At 38.9% G+C, this 18938-nt stretch overlaps 1 protein-coding gene and 1 long non-coding RNA gene across 5 annotated transcripts; both read left to right on the top strand.

Moving 5' to 3' along the window:
* The first annotated feature begins 1566 nt into the window (after positions 1-1566).
* LOC110277610 (uncharacterized) lies at positions 1567-5431 on the top strand. Of its 4 annotated transcripts, XR_008005798.1 has the most exons (9): positions 1567-1816; positions 2232-2770; positions 2841-2901; positions 2996-3049; positions 3356-3968; positions 4038-4184; positions 4760-4849; positions 5055-5109; positions 5193-5431. It is a non-coding gene; the product is annotated as an uncharacterized LOC110277610 (long non-coding RNA). The 4 variants fall into 4 exon arrangements; XR_008005796.1 differs by having other exon boundaries at positions 2996-3968; XR_008005797.1 differs by lacking the exon at positions 2841-2901 and having other exon boundaries at positions 2996-3968.
* Positions 5432-8754: 3323 nt separating this feature from the next.
* Positions 8755-9165, top strand: LOC107473546 (uncharacterized). The gene has a single exon (XM_016093115.1). It carries the CDS (start codon positions 8755-8757, stop codon positions 9163-9165), a length of 411 nt encoding a protein of 136 aa, XP_015948601.1.
* The last annotated feature ends 9773 nt before the right edge of the window (positions 9166-18938 follow it).

Genomic DNA, 18938 nt, shown 5'->3' with positions numbered 1-18938 from the left:
AGCTCCGAATCAAAAGTTATTTGGATTTGAATATCTAAGTGAAGGTTTGAAGTTTGGAATGTGTTCTTCCCCGATTTCCCAAGTGCAGCATGTGTTCTTCATCCAAAGGGAAAAGTGGCTGAAGCCATGCCCCTTTATTAAGTGTTTAGGTTGGCCTTGGCCTAATACGGGCTCGATTCGGTCCGTTTGGCCCAATTTTGAGCCGAATTCTTTAAAATTAGTATCAAAATTCTCGTTTTAATTAGCTCTATCTCATTAAACTATCAAATTTATATTTCTGATTTCTTTAAATAACAATTAATTTATGGATTAATTATTTAATAATTTTGTGAATTTTACACTCGCAGTCTCTCCTCTATCGCAATGCCTCCATTAGCGCTCCCTCTTCTAGCGCCCCCACCATTGCTGCTCCTTTGGTGGTGACTCTCTGGCAAGGCCTCCCTCGGTGTTTACTATCTCTCGCAAACCCTCCGTCAATGCTCACTCCACTAGCGCTTCCTCTGTCTGTGCTCCAACAATGTAAACTCTAACTCTTATTCGGCGATGATTCTCTCTGGCATGGCCTCTTTCCTTGGGCTCACTCTCTCTTGCAAATGCTCCGTCGACGCTCCCTCTGCCGCTGCTCTCTCCGTCAGTGTCCCTTCCCTCTCTTGTAAATGATGTATATATATTATAGTATATTATCCTGTTTGTGTATGTATCTATTTATCTTTTTAGTTTGCATAATCTCGCGTTTCTTTTTATTCGTGATTTTCTTTAAAATTTTTTTTTCATAAAAATCGAATTTCGTTGATCCGATTATAAGCTTGATATTATTACTAACATTATTAGTATAATTTCAAGTTAGTAACACTCGATATTTTGATATGAGCATGCCATACTGAAAATTGGATCATTACATACAAAACCCTAATACTTTGCATTCACGCCATGAGGATAATAATTTAGGGCCGTCAAAATAATGAAATTCATCAGATAAGTTTATTTAACCATTTTCAATAGACATATATTTTGTTCTAAAAATCAATATGTAAATATAATAATAAGCTTGATTCGATTAACCAATTGAACGAAATAGGTTGGTCTGTAAAATATATACTTTATATATATATAATTGTTTGTTCGTTTAAGCCAGAATTTAAACAACTTAATCCGTATTAGAAATTAGCATTTTTTAGATAGATTTTAAGACGAAATTGAGATAAATTTTAAATAAATTAAAAATAAAATTTTTATTTTGGACCAATTTTTTTTTTCCTAAAAATCTTTATTGTTAAATTACTTTTGGTCTAAAATTCTATTCGAAACTTCTTTTAGAAGATTTTGTCACTACTAGAATTTAGACATTTACTAACACTTTTTATGTAACATTTTTTAAAATATTAGTTATACTAATAAAATTATATTTTTAGTAAAATTTGTAAAATAAATGTTAGAAAATATCATTTTTATTTTTTTTAAAAAGTAAAAATATACAAACGTTACCAAATTTCATTTTCCCCCCATTTCATAAAACCTAGAATCTTAAAGCGGGGTTCTATTCATTTTCTCTTAATTTCACGCGTCTGAATCACTCCCACTCTCGGAGCTGTGAAACCACCTCTCGCTCCTCCTCTTCGATCTCTCGCTCCGCCTCTTCGACCTCTCGTTCCGCCTCTTTGATCTCACGGTTCGCAAATTGAAACCACAATCCAGTATTCTCACTCTCATTCCAGCTTGCGTTGTCTCGCCTCTGGTTCATTCTCTTGCGTCGTCGTCTTCTCGCTTGCACCGCTATCTTCTCATCGGTTTCATCGTCTGCTCGTCCCACGGCCTAGTAAGTTCCAGTTCTCTTGTTTAGTTAGTTTCTTGTTCCTTCAATCCTCTTTAATCTTTACATAATAATTAATTTGATGTATAATTATTAGTTGATTTAAGTTTTTAATTGGTTATTTAGTAGTTAGATTTTGAATTTAGGTTTTCATTTACCGATCTTGAAACATGTTTATTTGCTTATTAAGTTGTTAAAAATCATACATTATTAGGTTTTCATATCCTCTGTTTTGTAGTTGCTTTTTCTTACTAAGCTGGATTCTAATTTTTAATTTCTGTTTTGTTTGATATTGCCAATTGGAAAAACTCATATATTGATTCTAGATGAAATTATTGTATAGAGTAGTAATTAATTTGATACAAAATAAGACGATTTAAAAAAGATGTTATGATAATAATTCTAGTTCAAATGAAATCAGACATGGTGGACTTGCTGTCAAATAGTGATAAGGTATGATCTCCTACTATTTCTCTAATTTATTTCTATTTTTCCCCTTGAAAAATAGCAGATTAGGTATTTTCTTTACTGAAATGTGGAAGAAAGAAAATATATCTTTTTGTTATGTTTTTCCATTCTAACAAATGTCCTTCTATTCTTGTTTGAGATCAATTAATTATTCTTCTTTAAAGCTGCTTCTGTTGTTATTCAAATCCTTTTGAATTTATTATTTGTATTTACACACTTTTTCTGACATGCTACCACGATGAGTTCTATTTTCTTTTTATTTCAGTAGACTCTAGTTATGTTTTCTCCTCTTTTACCTCTTTAGTTTTGTTTGAATATTTTGACAAATAGAATTGGAATCTGTGTAATCCCAAATCTTCAATTTTATTGCTCCTGGCATAGAAGGACTCGTATATAGTTCTTTATTACACAGCCTATTCTATCTGGATGCTCTGTTGGAGGATTGGCTGCTATATTGAAATGCGTGCCAGATGCCGGCTATTTTATCCATATGTATGACTCCTTACTTAGTTTTGCTCTGCTTTTTCATACTTGATACTTGCTTAAATATGTTGTGTAACAGACCAGATGTCTCCGGAACAAAGCACATTGAAAATTTTTACAAAGGAGTTGTTGAAACTCATGTACTCTACTCTAGTCTTGGCCTCCTTTAAGTTTTAAATTTATTTTTCTACTTTTCACCATAATGAGTAACATAACTCGTCTCCGTTGTTATAGGGATCAACAAAGTATTTGTCCAAGTCCTGCACTTCAAAATATGGTGCTGGCCTGGTAAGTCTATGATTGATTTATGTAACTGTGCAAGCAAGAAGCACATTATTAGTGTAAAGCACATGGTCTCTTTAAAGCACTAGACCTATTTATCATCCACACATTATTAGTGCAAAGCACATGGTCTCTTCAAATCACTAGACCTATATGCATTATCTAGCATTCTTTGCCATGCATTACCAGCAATATTACTCTCAAAACTTTGAGTCAGTTCTTGGCTATTGGTAAGGTAAAACTTGAAAATACCATCTTTGAAATCTGATGTAAGTTTAATGTCAAATCCTGAACTTGACACTCTCCTAATAGATGGGCAATCAAATGCCACAAAGTGTTCTAAAAATGGTGGAAGGCCTGCGATATTTTCAAGCTTCTTGCAATCACTTAAATCCAGTGATTTCAAGCTTGAAAGATGAGCAATACTCTCAGGAAGGTTCACAATGCTGCTTTCGTGCAGCGACAATTCCCTTAATGATGACAAGTTTCCAATGTCACTAGGAAGTTCTGAGAGTTTCTCACAGCCAAAAAAATCAAGCTTGGAGAGAAAGTTTAGATTACCAATGTTGTTTGGAAGAAACTCAAGATCTTTGCACAAGTTGAGCTGTAAGGTTTGAAGCCCAACCAAATAAGCCAAGGATGAGGGTATTTTTTTAATTGCTGTTTTTTCCAAGTTCATGTGAGCAAAAGATTCTGAAGGTTCTATGATCTCTGGTAAAGTCTTTAGCATTGAGCAGCCATGCAAATCAAGTTGTCAACTTCAGGTTAAAAATGCTGCTAGGAAGTGATTCAAGTGCTTCACAGTAGGTAAGATCAAGAATGCAGAGTTTGCTGAGACGTCCAATTAAAGATGGAATGAACACAAGGCTTCTGCAACCATACAAGCTCAACTCCTCAAGACCTACCAAATTTTGCATTGTTGAAGGTAATTCTTGTACTCCTGATTCATTTAAGATGAGCACCATTAAATTTTTCATATCCTCTTCTATCTCAGGGAGCTTCTCGGGATTTGAGCAGCCACGAAGATATAATTTTCTTAGCTATTTCAGCTTAAAAAGGTTAATTGGAAAGGATGTGAGTGATTCACAGTAAGAGAGATCTAACCAACAAAGCTCTGAGAGACTTGAAAATAATGATGAAGGTGAACCTTCTCTTAACACTTTCAAGTTTAGTAAGTGTATATTATCCATTGGTTCATCATCTAAATTAGCAGCAGCACCCCATTGGGGTCAAAAGTGTTAGAAAATTTTTATAATTGTCATTTCACTACTAGTTTGTCTTAGTTACCTTTCTTGTAGTTTTCTATCTCCTTCTTTATTGTCATTGATCAAAGAAACAAACATAGGAGTTTATTTGCTAGTATATATATTTGGAAGCTAGACATGTGTGACTGTTTGAGTAATAAGAAAGGTTCCATTTCCCTTTCTTGCATCATTCTGACAACAATGATTTGTACTGTTTATGATACCCCAGCTGCCACTAGTCCATAGATGATGGGGAATCCCTTGTGCACATTATTTTTATATTTATTTTGGTTTAGCTCCATTCCTTCACTTGATTTTTGCTCCTGCTTAGTCAACCAATAATATAAGCTTTTACTATGGCCTTGGGGTAACTCACCGATTTGAAGCCAACCAATAAAGTGTTACATTCATTTGAGTTGGCTATCGTTCTTTGTACCTCTCTTAATTCCTTTTTATTTTTATGGTCTTGCAGAAATTTGTTCTGCAGAAATTGGTGGTATTTCCTCTCAAACTTCAGAATTTGTGGCTTTTGAATAATTATATGGGAAACTGTTTGGATAAGGTAAGAATATTAGGATAAATCAATGAGATTCTTCATTGCTATGCTGATTAAAAGTTGAAAAGTCTGAAACTTTTCTCCTATTTTCTGTGATGAATTGTTGAAACTTTCCTCTCCTGATTTCTTGTTGTAGCTTGTAGATAGCTATCAGTTAGGTCAGGAAGATCATGTTAATAACCAATTTTATTTTTTACTTTTATTTTACCAGAGGTGAATGGTTGGAAAGTGAAAACTTTACTTGGGATTCCAGACCACCTGCAGAGGTGATTCCATGATTATTTTTCTTAAGGTTTTATTTCTGCCCACTATATGAGTTCTTATTGCTTTTTTGTTTGATGTGCATCAGATGAACTTGGTTGACTGGTTTAAGGGAATGGTAATAAGTCGTCGTAGCGATGAGCTAGTCAAGCAGATAAATACATTTTTCTAGGATTAGTACAAGGATTAAGTTTTTTATGTACATAGTATCACTTTTTCTTTTCTTTTTTATATGGAATGTTTATAGAGTTTAAGTGCTATAAGTATTTTTTTTTTCCATTTTATTTGCATCATGAAGCAAATTTGTACAATGATTATTGATTAATAAAAGAGGTTATAAAAATTTCATTTTATGAATTTGTGAATTTAATGAAATATTTTATGTTATAGTAATTAATTTTAGTATAGTTATATTATGTATAATATAAAATAAAAAATAGTATAATATAACTAAAAAAATATTACTAAAGATCTTTTGTAATATTTTTTAAGTGTTACAAAAAATATCTATGGTAACATTTTTTGAAGCGTTACAAAAAATATCTATGGTAATATTTTTCTAAGTGTTACATAAAATATCTCTTGTAATATTTTTTAAGTGTTATAAAAAATATCTATGGTAACATTTTTCTAAGTGTTACAAAATATATCTATTGTAATATTTTTTTAAGTGTTACTAAGAAAATTCTGTTGTAACATTTCTCATAATATCACTATTGAAGATCTATTGTAACAGTTTTATTAAATGTTATTAAATCTTTAGAAAAATGTTAGTAAAACTCTTTAGTAACATAGGGTATATTTAACATTTGTTAAAATGTTACTAATATACATAGCTAACATTTTAATATAATTTGGTAATATTTTTTAAATGTTAGTAAAAGTCAATTATGTAGTAATGTGTGATAGAATTTGAATAGATATTTATCTTCTAAATTTCTATTTATTATAATGTATTTTAGATAAATTTTAGATAAATTAATTAATATATAAATAATGAATTTCAAACAAATTTTAAATAAAAAATACTTTAATTCAGGCAAATTTCAAACAGATTTAATCTATTATTATTTATTTTTTTGCACAAATTTCAAACAATTTAAATAATTCTTTCGATTAAATTTCAGATAGATTCAATTAACAATAATTTACATATTTCAAATGAATCTCGTACAAAATAAAAAATTTGTTCTCACAAATTTCCTATAGATCTAATTATTATTCAAACAATTTTTGGACAACAAATTGCTATTTAAAGCTTTATATGAACGGTATCTTCAATATATATAAATATTTTGTAAAATAATAATTTTAATAAAGGCTTTATATAAACGTTATGTTCAATATTTAAAGCAATTATAATATGTAATCAAATTCTTCCTTCACGTCATTAAAGTGATATATAAATATATAATAAAATCATAAAAAAGTTATTTAAATAATTCAAGAAAAATACCCATTCAAGTACATTTGAAAAATGTAGCTAAAAAATAAAAAAAAATGTTTTAGACAAAGGCTACGCTCTATAACAAAAAAAAAATACTCATATTCATAAATCTAATCATCAAACTAAAACAATGAAAAAAACTATTAACTTAAAATAAAAAAAACTTTTAAAAAAATCACTAATAATGAATAAACTAAAACTTATTAACTAGTTCACTTAAAGATTCCTTATTAACTAGTTCACTTAAAGATTCCTTAATCTAAATAATAAGAAAAAAATATACTTCAGACATCAATCACCAATGTTATTATCATCATCATTAAAGTATATTCCAAGCTCATCTTTCACAGGAAAAGCAGATAATGCCAAAGGTAGTGGGAGATTCAATTATTTATATAAAGCAAAAAGTATCTTTACAGTCGAACCAATTTTTTTCTGTTAACTTTTAATTGATGTCATCGATCTTTTAACTTGCATTCAGCACCATCCAACTTAACATTTTGCTCTTTATTGATCATTTCTTACTCCTTTATTTTTTCTTTCCACATGTGAAGTTCTTGTTTAATATTTAGGTCGTCTTTATTTGGAGGTCTTTGAGCAAGTTTTGGAATCCAACTTTGAAGAGAGATGTAAACAAAAAAAAACTAAACAAAAAAACTACCCGTATTTAAAGCTTAGTTTGTAACGGCCTAGTTTTCGTTGAAACAAAACTTTTTCCTGAAAAAATATAATTTTTTCCAACGTTCAATGAAATAGGTGCCTCTACTGCACAAGCAAGCACCTCGCCACTTTAGCAGCGCGCAGCGAAAAAATGAGTTTTCGGGCCACTTCGGTTGAAAATTTTTAAAATTTGAGAATCACAGTTAAGCTCGCCTTGACAAGCTGAACCCGTATCTCGAGAGAAAAAATTATTTTCATTATTTTATCCGCTTTAGTTAAACCTGAGATAAGTTTAAAAATCTACCGGCACAGAATAATGCCGACACTCTCTGATGAACTTATGTATGCTAATGAATCATCATAAACCTTTTATATCCGAAATAATCATGTTATTACTATCATTTATATTAGTATTTCATATATTTACTCTAGTAGTGTAATTACATGTGATCTAATATATCTAGCTTTAATAATTATCTCCCTAATGATATTTTATTATTAAAATTTTGATGAATCATACTGTTATGGACCCGGCCCACGGATCCCACACCCAGAACGGTTCGTGAACCCGACTACCCGGGACCGACTCGCAGGTCTTTCTAAAAGGTCTGGAACCGGCCTGCTAGAACTTCTAACCAACAATCAAATTTAAATACCTCACTTATCTTAACCAAATAAGATAAGATAAAGATAATCACCATCACCTATAAATAGAGGACCCAGGTCTCTCCAGGTATTCATTTTTATTCTACACACGTCTTACTCCTCTTAAATCCATTCTGACTTGAGCGTCGGAGTGTCTTTGCAGGACCCACCCCCATCACTCCAGTCAGGCAATCTGGCCTCCGTCTCGACCCGCAAGTTCCCGATCCACCTCTCAACCCGTACAGAAGACATCATGTACATTGGCGCCGTCTGTGGGGACTTGCAACCTTGGGACAAGATGCCGGATGAACTCGAAGAACGATTCCCGAGCCACCACGACAACTCCCGAACAAGGAACCCGACTCCCGAACACCAAGAAACTACGCCCCATGGAAGGATAACAAGCGCTATTCGCCAGACCACTCCAATAAACGACAAAGAAAATGGCCCCATCATCGTCGGAGCACGACACCCCAAAAACCTGGGAGAGAAAGCAGCTCAGATAATCCAAGACATCTGCCTCCGAGTACAAGAATTTGAGGGCCGAGTTGCAACCAAGGAAAAGTACAACACCGAAAACGAAAGCCACGCAACCTACAGATCCAGATCTTGCCACGAAACCAGGCACGGCAGGTCCCCAAAACGGTGACATGCCAAGAGGTACAATCGCAGCATCTCCCGTGACCACGAACACGACAGGACACCAGAACGACGACACGACAAGAGGTACGATCACAGCGTCTCATGCGACCCAGCTCATCAACATGACACGGACAATGACCGACGACACCGAGAGGCCAAACGCACAAGAAGCGACCATGTGATCATGGGAGCTACTCCCTTTACTGAAAGAATCCTAAAAGCAAAACTCCCTAAAAGCTTTAACAAACCCACGAACATGAAGTACGATGGAACCAAAGACCCCCAGGAACACCTAACGGCCTTTGAGGCCAGGATGAATTTAGAAGGCGCCGCTGACGCGGTCCGGTGTAGTGCCTTCCCAGTAACCCTAGGTGGACCTGCGATTAAATGGTTCAACGTCCTCCCCAACGGATCCATAACCGATTTCTACGATATGTCACGGAAATTTATGGCCCAATTCACCACCAGAATCACCAAAGCCAAACACCCCATCAGCTTGTTGGGAGTCACCCAAAGACAGGAGGAATACACGAGAAAGTACCTTGATCGATTCAACGATGAGTGTTTGACAGTCGACGGACTCACGGACTCAGTCGCAAGCCTCTGCCTAACGAACGGACTCATGAACGAGGACTTCCGAAAACACCTCACTACCAAACTGGTATGAACTATGCACGAGATCCAAAGCGTCACAAAGGAGTACATAAACGATGAAGAGAGTGAGCCAAGTTGTGGTCACCAATAAGCGGCAGCACGGCAGCACACAACATGATAGCACGAAACCTCGACATAACCCCCCACCAAGAGAAAATCAGAGGGAACACCCCAAACCAGCAAACATAAACCAACCCCCCCAGAGTCAGAAAATTCTCCAACTACGCACCCCTGATAGCCCCGATCACCAAGATATACCACCAGATAGCAGATCGAGGCATCCTTCTGAAGGCCCGACAGCTATAGGAAAGAACAGGTGGCAACAAGGCCCTATACTGCGACTACCACCGAGGATACAGACATAGGACACAAGATTTCTTTGACTTAAAAGACACCCTTGAGCAAGCTATACAAGACGACAAACTCCCCGAGTTCACCAAAATCATCAGGGAACCAAGACGCACAGAAAAAAAAGATCGCCAGAAAGAGAAGGACGTAACCCCAGGACACAGAGACAAGGCCTTAGGGAAAACCGTGAAACAGATTCGACCATTATTGTGAATGTCATCACGGGAAAAGATATTCCGGGAAAATCAAAATCAGCACTAAAGAAGGACCTCAAAATCCTGGCAGTCAAACACCAAAACCCAACCACCACCACCAATAGAGCAATAACATTCTCCCCCGAGGATTGCCAGCACAGTACCTCAGCAGAAGATGCCCCCTTCGTCATATTGGCAAAGATTGGAACCAGGCTAGTCAGGAGAATACTGGTGGACACAGGAGCAGACTCCAACATCCTCTTCAGAGGAGCCTTCGACAAACTCGGACTCCGCAATGACAACCTCCATGCACACCGCAACGGAGTAACCGGACTCGGGGATAACTTCCTCAAGCCGGATGGTTCCATCACCCTTCCCCTTACCATAGGGATGGAAAACCAAAGAAAGACAATCCTGTATGAGTTTGTGGTCCTCAAAGACTCCACCGCTTACAACATCATCCTTAGAAGGAAAACAATAAACGATCTCTCCACCGTCATCTTTACCAAATACCTTCTAATGAAGTTTATGGCAGAAGATGGCTCCGTCGAAACCATCCATGGGGATCGGGAAACCGTGGTAGAATGTGACAACACCAGCCTAGCCCTACTGAAGAGATCACAGGACACGGCCGGGATATTCTTAGCCGACCTGGATGCACAACAAGACCGGCAACCCAGACTGGAACCAGAAGGAGACATGGAGAAGCTACAAATAGGGCAAACCAAGGAAGAATACACCTTCATCAACCGGAATCTCCCTTATGACCTCAAGGAAGATCTCTCGCGCCTCCTAAAATAGAACAAAGATTTGTTCGCATTCATGCCTGCCGACATGCCAGGAATAGATCCCGACCTAATGTCCCACCAACTAGCCGTAGATCCTAAGGCTAAGCCTGTAACACAAAAGAGACGAAAAATGTCCCCCGACTGAGTCGCCGAGGTCAAAAAACAAGTCAAAACCCTCCTTGAAGCAGGCTTTATTAGGGAACTACCCTATGCGACCTGGCTGGCTAACGCCGTGCTAGTCAAAAAAGCTAATGGAAAATGGCGGATGTGAGTCGACTACACGGACTTAAACAAAGCCTGTCCAAAAGATGCCTTCCCCTACCAAATATTGACAGGCTGGTAGACACCGCGTCCGGCCACCAATACCTCAGTTACATGGATGCATACTCCGAGTACAACTAGATACCCATGCACCGACACAACAAGGAGAAAACGGCCTTCATCACCCCCGACGACACGTACTGCTACACAGTCATGCCCTTCGGCCTGAAGAACGCCAGAGCCACCTACCAAAGGCTCGTCAACAAGATATTCCAAAATCTGTCTGGGACCAAGCTGAAAGTCTACATAGATGACATGCTTGCGAAGACCGAATCCGGCGAGCAACTCATCGGCGACCTTGAGCTTGTAATGAACACCTTAAGGAAACACTGAATGCGCCTTAACCCAACCAAATGTGCCTTCGGAACGGAAGCAGGAAAGTTCCTCGGTTTCATGATCACATAACGTGGGGTAGAGGCAAACCCCAAGAAATGTAGAGCCATCCTCGAAATGGCAAGCCCAAAAAATCTCAAAGACATCCAGAAACTTACCGGCCGACTAACCGCACTATCTCGTTTTCTCGGCGCGTCGGCCCAAAAGGCGATCCCTTTCTTCAAACTTATGAAGAAAGGAACCCCCTTCAAATGGGAAGCGGAATGCGAAGAGGCATTCCAACATTTCAAGAAAGTCCTAGCGGAACCCCCGGTTCTCGCTAAACCCCAAACAAGAGAGACCCTTTACCTGTACCTATCTATAACAGAAGAAGCACTCGTAGCAGCGCTTATCCGAGAAGACGAGAATAAGGCCCAGCGACCCATCAACTTTATAAGCAAAGTCTTACAAGACACAGAATCGTGCTACTCACGCCTCGAGAAACTTGCCTTCGCACTCCTCACGGCATCCCGTCGTCTCCGACAATATTTCCAGGCCCAGCCCATTATGGTCCGAACTGACCAAGCGGTCAAGCAGGTCCTGGAAAAGCCCAACCTAGCAGGGAGGATGCTAGTATGGTCCATCGAACTGTCCCAATTCCAAATAAAGTTCGAACCTCAGAATGCAATCAAAGCACAGGCCATGGCAGACTTTATCACCGAGATGACGCCAGAAAATCCCACCCTCGAAACTTGGAAACTACATGTAGACGACTTATCTAACACCACCTCCGGTGGAGCCGGGATAATACTCGAAAGCGAAAACGGGATCATAATTGAACAATCTGCTCGATACGAATTCCTGGTCTCCAATAACCAAGCAGAGTATGAAGCTCTCTTGGCCAACTTAATTCTAGCCAAGGAAGTTGGGGCAAAAATCTTGGAGGTATGCAGCGGCTCACAGGTAGTCAGCTCCCAAGTTAACGGAGACTACCAAACACGAGACCCCCTGCTCCAATAGTACCTCACCAAAGTAAACAAGTTAAAGAAAGAATTCGACCGTGTAAGCATACAACACGTCCCCAGATAACGAAATGCGAGAGCAGACCTACTCTCAAAACTGGCCAGCACCAAGCGAGGGCAAGGCAATAGGTCGTTAATTCAGGAAGTCTTTCAAACGCCGTCCGTCTCAACCACGACCGACACTGTTCTACTGGTCTATGACGCAGGATCATGGACCTCCCCTATCCTACAATACCTCCTCGACGGAGTGTTACCCGAAGACCCCAAAGAAGCAAAATGGGTAAAACAGGAAGCCGCCAACTACACCATCGTGTTGGGACAACTTTATAAACAAGAATTCTTGCAACCCCTACTCAAGTACGTCGAGCCCGGGGACATGAAGTACATACTCTGCGAAATCCATGAAGGCTACTGCGGCCATCACATCAAGGACAAAACCCTAGCCCAAAAGGTTGTTCGGGCTGGATTCTTTTGGCCATCGGTTATCAAGGACTCCATGCAGCTAGTAAAAAACTGCAGCAAATGCCAAGTACACACCGACTTCCACCAGGCCGCCCCACTCTAGTTCAATGTCATAATGGCAGAACGACCATTCGGAACATGGGGTGTCGACCTTATCGGCCCTAGGAGAACAATCAGAGGCAACGACGAAGAGGCGGAACGGGACCTCACAGAGGAAGTAAAAAGCATAGCCCACATGTGAAAGCTAGTCTTAAAGTAAAGAATCGGCCTAAGCTATAACCGCGGCGTAATCCAACGGGAATTCGTCCCCAATGACCTCGTTCTACGACGAAACGACATCGGCGCCCTGACCCCAGGAGAAGGAAAGCTCACCCCTAACTGGGAAGGCCCATACAGAATCAAGGCAGCAATTGGGAGAAGGAGCATACAAGCTTGAATGACTTAACGGCAACGAGATCCCGAGAACTTGGAACGCTGCCAACTTGCAACGATACTATGTGTAGGCTTATCCCCTACCCCCAAGTTATCTTTTACTTATTCCTTTGTTTTATTTCCTTTTGCTTTATTTCTATTTTCACATAAATGTTATTTCCCAAGGCCCAATAAACGGATATCCACGAAGTAATGATTATAGGACCCGTGACGATCCGTCCATCCCAAACAAATCCGGGAACAAAATAAAGTCAAATAAATGGCTCAAAACCAAACATGCAAAATAACGGCCCAAACGGCCAAAAGAACACAACCAAGTTTAAAGTCGCAATACACAGTCATACGGCCACGGCCAAAACACCAAAAATAAAAACTACAAGTCCTCAAGATCCAATACAACTTAAAAATACAAGGAAAAAACCACTAAAGGTCGACGATCTGGCCATCACGGACAGTCTTGAACGCCCCCATCACAGATACGTCCACGTCCGGCACAAGAACCAAAGCCTGAGCCCTCATCGTCTCCTCAGTCGAAACAATGGCACCCTTCGCATCTGCTAGCAATTCCATCTTTTCCTTCTTCAAGGCAGCAACCTCGGCCTTCAGGGTGTCCACCTCGCCAAGGAGCACGGCAGCCTGAGACTCGGCATCAGAAGCCTACTTTCGTTCCCCACCCAGCTGCGATAAAAGTGAAGTCTCAACCTCGGAAAGATGGAGGATCTCGGCCCCAACTTTCTCAGACGATTTCACTGCCTTTTCTCTCACCACCTCGGCAGCCTTAAGCTGCTCTTTTAGCTTGGCGACCTCGGCTTGTGAGTGATGCAGCTTCTTATCCAACAAGCTGACCTGGGCCATCACGGGCTCAGCTTTCCGGACAATAATAGCATATCGGAGAAGAGAGTGACATACCGATTGGCCTGAAAAGCCACGTCGCAATCATCGGAAAACCCGTCAGTACCGAGCATCAGATGCAGGTCAATGAAAGCCGAAGCATCAAAGCGCTGATCCATCACGGTAGGCATAGCACCCTCCTCCTCCAGGTTCTCACTGCTAATCTCCTCGGGCCTCTTCCGCTTCCGAGAAGCCTCAGCAGCCGAGACTACAATCACCTTCTCCTCTGGCGAATTCACAGGACCTGAGGAAGCCTGAGCACCAACCCTGACCCCAGCCAAGATCACCTCCTGTGAAACAACCCGGGAATCTGCGGCAGGATGAGACGAAGGGGTAGAAGGAGAAGCCGACGATCCCTCCTCCCGATCCATAGCAGCCTTGAGTCTCGCCAACGAGGTCAAACCACCAGCCATCTCAACTGAAAAGGAAAAGAAAAAATATAAGTCCCAAATAAAAAAAAAGAAGAAAAAAAAGAGAAAAAGAAAAAGAAAAAGAAAAAAAGGGGGGAACACACCAATATATGTCCGACAAGCCTCGGGATCCCCCATAACGTCTCGAGGATTCAATGGTCGTTCCCCGAACAAATGCCAAAGGATGCTGGCAATATCCTTATCCTCCGAAGTCAAGCCATCATAGGTAACTTTCGTCAACACCGACGGCCCGGCTCCAAAATTCTAATTAGTCAGAAACCGACATTCACCTTCCATCGTCAACTAGAAAGGATGATGCCCTTGAACAGGGCACACCTTAAAATACTCCCTCTTGAATCCGTGAAAGGAGTCCTCAAATAACCCGAATATACGCCGATGAGGCTAAGCCCTAAACGACATATATCCTTTTTTGTGCTTTCCCTCCTTGGTCGGAAGGGTGCATAAAAAAAGAAAAAGAAAAATAGGAATGGAGACCGGAAGCTCGAGATATTCACACAAGCTCAAAAGAACGTATGGCCGCCCAGCTATTAGGGTAATGCCAACTCAGTAATGCCTGAACGAAGGGCGAAAAGGGAAGCCGCACGCCAAGCCGAGTGAACATCGATTCATAGACCCACCTCCAATAAGGAACAGTCGATGAATCGATGTTCAGGTAGCAAACCCTCTCATCAACATTGGGGAGGGCGAGCTCGTATTGCCGCTCTGCATTGCCGCCCCTACAAACGGCCCCCTGATCACGGAGCCTTTGAAGATCTGCCTCCGTCATCCGCAACGGGACACCCCCAAACATCACTGGTCACCCATGTATAGCGGGAGGGGACACCCCTGGACGGAGGTATTGGAGCACCCACACCCTCATTCCTCCGCTGATGCAAACCTAAAATAGGGAGGAGCACTACCATCAGCCTACCAAAACTACACAAAAACAGAAAGGGCGACCAGAAACCTATTACCCACTATTAACCTATGCAATGGTGCTCAACCCCTCCAAAACATAAAACAACTACCCCTACCTAAACAACGGTACCAAAAAGCAACAGACAACAATACACGGCAAAAATAGGAAAGCAAATATCACAGAATGACAAAGGAAAAAGGAAATCAACCTGGTAATACAAAGCGTAAATTTGGAAATTGCTAAAACAGGGAAGTAGAAGCACAATAGCAGGAAGGCAGAACAAACACCAAAGTGAGAAGTTAGGAAACGAGAGTTGCACAGAAGAAAAACTAAAAAATGAAACGAATGAGAGAAGGAGAATAAAAACCAAAACAATTTCAAATCAACGAAAAGACAAAAATGACCCAAAGAATAAACAGAGCGCGAAGGGTAAAATGGAGAAGCAGCTCAACTGTCCCCTCACAGTAAATGCCCCCTTGGAAAAATAAAACTGATAGCATGCCTCGAGAAATGAAACAAATGCAAGAATGCGGGAAGTTCACATCAAATCAAACGGCACGAACTCCAAAGAAGACGAACCTTAGCCAAAAGACGAAAACCCAGCACCAACATGCCGACCCCACGCGATACACAAAATCCGCCAACTGGGAACTCCACCCCAACAAACCGGTTTTGCCCACCAACGGTCAAAAACCATATCCTCCAGCGACAGAAACCGACCTCGATCGCTCTCTCGCTGCGGGGGCAACTGTTACGGACCCGACCCACGGATCCCACACCCAGAACGATCCGTGAACCCGGGACCGGCCCACAGGTCTTTTTAGAAGGTCCAAAACTGGCCCGCTAGAACTTCTAACCAACAATCAAATTCAAATATCTCCCTTATCTTAACGAAATAAGATAAGATAAAGATAATCACCATCACCTATAAATAGAGGACCCAAGTCCCTCCAGGTATTCATTTTCATTCTACACACGTCTTACTCCTCTTAGATCCATTCTGACTTGAGCATCGGAGTGTCTTTGCAGGTACCACCCACCATCGCTCCAATCAGGCAATCCGGCCTCTGTCTCGACCCGCAAGTTTCTGATCCACCTCTCAACCCGTACAGAAGACATCTTGTACACATACCTTATAACCATACAGCCTCCACCTAAACCAGCCACCTCCGTCTTCTTTTTATTTCTAGTTTCTTCAGGTTTCAAAAGAGAATTCAAGAAAACTTCCATAGCTTCCATAGCTTCCATAGCTTCCAAGTTTGGCCTTTGCACTTCCAAAACTCCAATCAAAATTCTAAACCAATTAAAATGTTTCTCTCATCTTTCTCTTCATTCTCATATTAGTTTTTATAAGGTAAAGTGTGGTATGGTGGTTTTTCTTGTTCATTGAAGTTTTGGCCATGGTTAAATATGGCAAAAACTTGATGTTTTTTATGTTCTTGCTTACGAACTCTTGTCTAGAAGTCTTGAGGAGCAAAAAATATCAATTTCAGCTTGAGAAATGGGAGAAAATCCTTCTTTAAATCATGATGAAGGTTTGGCCTTCTTGAGATTTCTTAAATTAAAAGTTAACTTTGATTCAAAACTAGGCAAGGAAGTGAGCTAGGAAACACTAAAGGAAAATCAATTTTGAGCCTTCAAAACGGATAAGGGTTTGGTTGAGTTAATTGTGTGAAAAGCGTATGTTTGATGTGTGTTTGATGAATTAATGTTTGATGATTGATAACGGGTGATTAAATAATGGTTTGGTGATGTTATTATATTGTTAGCAAGCTTAGAAATTAATTGTCCTTAAAAGTATCATAGCTGCTGGTTTTTTAGCTTCTAAGGAGTTTGATTCTAAGCTTGATTAATATACTTTTTATGCGATTATGTTGGCTGGAGTTTGGAGTTAAAAGATGTTAAGAAGTGGTTACCGAAAAGTTTAAAAATATGTTGAAAATCAAGGAAGAATCCAAGCTAAAACACAAGCAAGGTTTCGGTTTTTACTACGCAAGGGTAGTATGATAATTTAACATAAAATATACAATGGTAATTTAGTAAAAAATGAAGGTTAAAATGGTAATTTAAAGACTAAAGGACAATTTGGAAATTAACCAGAAAATTTAGGGATAAAATAGTCCAACCAATTTTCAGGGGTAAAATGAGAATTTTAAAAATAGATAAGGGTAAAAATATAATTTGGTAAAAGTGTAGAGGTAAAAATATAATTAGATAAAAGTTGAGGAGTCAAAGTGTAATTTAATAAAATTCAAGGATTAAACTATAATTAATAAAAAATTTGGGGTCAAGTTGTACATAAGTACAAGTTAAAGGATATAAAAACAATTAAAGTAAAAGATGAGAACATAATGGTAAATAGCATAAAAGTTTATGGGCATAACGATATTTATAGTAAAAGACATAGAAAGATAATTCAAAACCCAGACCTAGAACCTAGGAGTTCTCTTTATAAAAGACCTAGGGTGAGTAAAGAGAATTGACGAAAGAATAACTAAAATACGGAAAAAGGAATGAAGAAGAGAAAATGAGGTATAAGAAAATAGAAATAGAGAACTAAAAATAGAAAGACTAAAATAGAAAAGAAAACAGAGGAAAGAGAAGTGAGTATTAAAAATAGAGAATTGATGATTAGACAAGGAGAAAGATTTGGGAATGAAAAAAAAAAATTGAATGATTGAATGCTCGTCTGACATGGACGAGGGTTCCATCCTGCTTGCTTAGTGCACGAACTGATTGACGTGTGAATTTGGAGAATACCCATGAATTGTTTGAGTATTGATCTCGGGGATGCCCATTCTCACACCCTACTGGTGTGGAATTTAAAACCCACAAATTAACCAGCAGGTGCATCGGGTCGCACCAAGTAATACCTCAGGTGAGTGAGGGTCGATCTCACGAGGATTGAAGGATCAAGCAACAATAATTGAGTGATTTACTTAGTTAGACAAGCAGATAAGAGTGTTTAGAGAATCAATTGCATCAAACAGTAATTTCAGATTATCAGAAAGCAAGCAATAAATTGATGTAAATAATATGGGAGAAACAGTTAAGGCTTCAGAGTTATCTATTTTTCGGATTTACTTTTCTTACTAACTATTTTAATCATGTAAGATTTAATTCATGGCAAACTATATGTGACTAAACTCTAATTTCTTAGACCTTTTCACTCTCCTCTAAAATTCATCAACCGCCAATTCCTTGGTCACTTAATTCCAATTAGGGGGTGAAGTTCAATTCTAGTTTATATGCCACAGAAATCCTAATTACCCAAATATAAGAGGATTATATGTCACGTATCCTGTTAAGTCCAGATAATTAGAAATTTAGGAGAATATATTTTCAAGTTGTTGTTCAAGTAAAGAGCTTTTCCAAGTTATACAAGAACTCAATTAGAACCAAGGTCATACTTCCGTTCCACCCAGATTCATAAAATAAAGAACGAAAACAATTCTTAAATTATAAATTAGTACATGAATTAAAATAGAAAAGTAATAGTATCAATCCACACAATAGACAGAGCTCCTAACCTTAATAGTGGAGGTTTAGTTGCTCATGGTTCAGAGAGAAAAACTAGGATTCGTAAAAACTGTAAATCGCGGAATGAGGTCGAAGAGAGGAGAGATTCTAATCATAATAAATTTAAAATATATTTCATAAAACTAAATAATATCTTTTCCTAATTTT

The sequence above is a fragment of the Arachis duranensis genome, chromosome 2 (assembly GCF_000817695.3).
Source record: "Arachis duranensis cultivar V14167 chromosome 2, aradu.V14167.gnm2.J7QH, whole genome shotgun sequence".
Taxonomy (NCBI): Eukaryota; Viridiplantae; Streptophyta; class Magnoliopsida; order Fabales; family Fabaceae; genus Arachis; species Arachis duranensis.
This window is presented reverse-complemented; position numbering and strand designations above follow the sequence as displayed.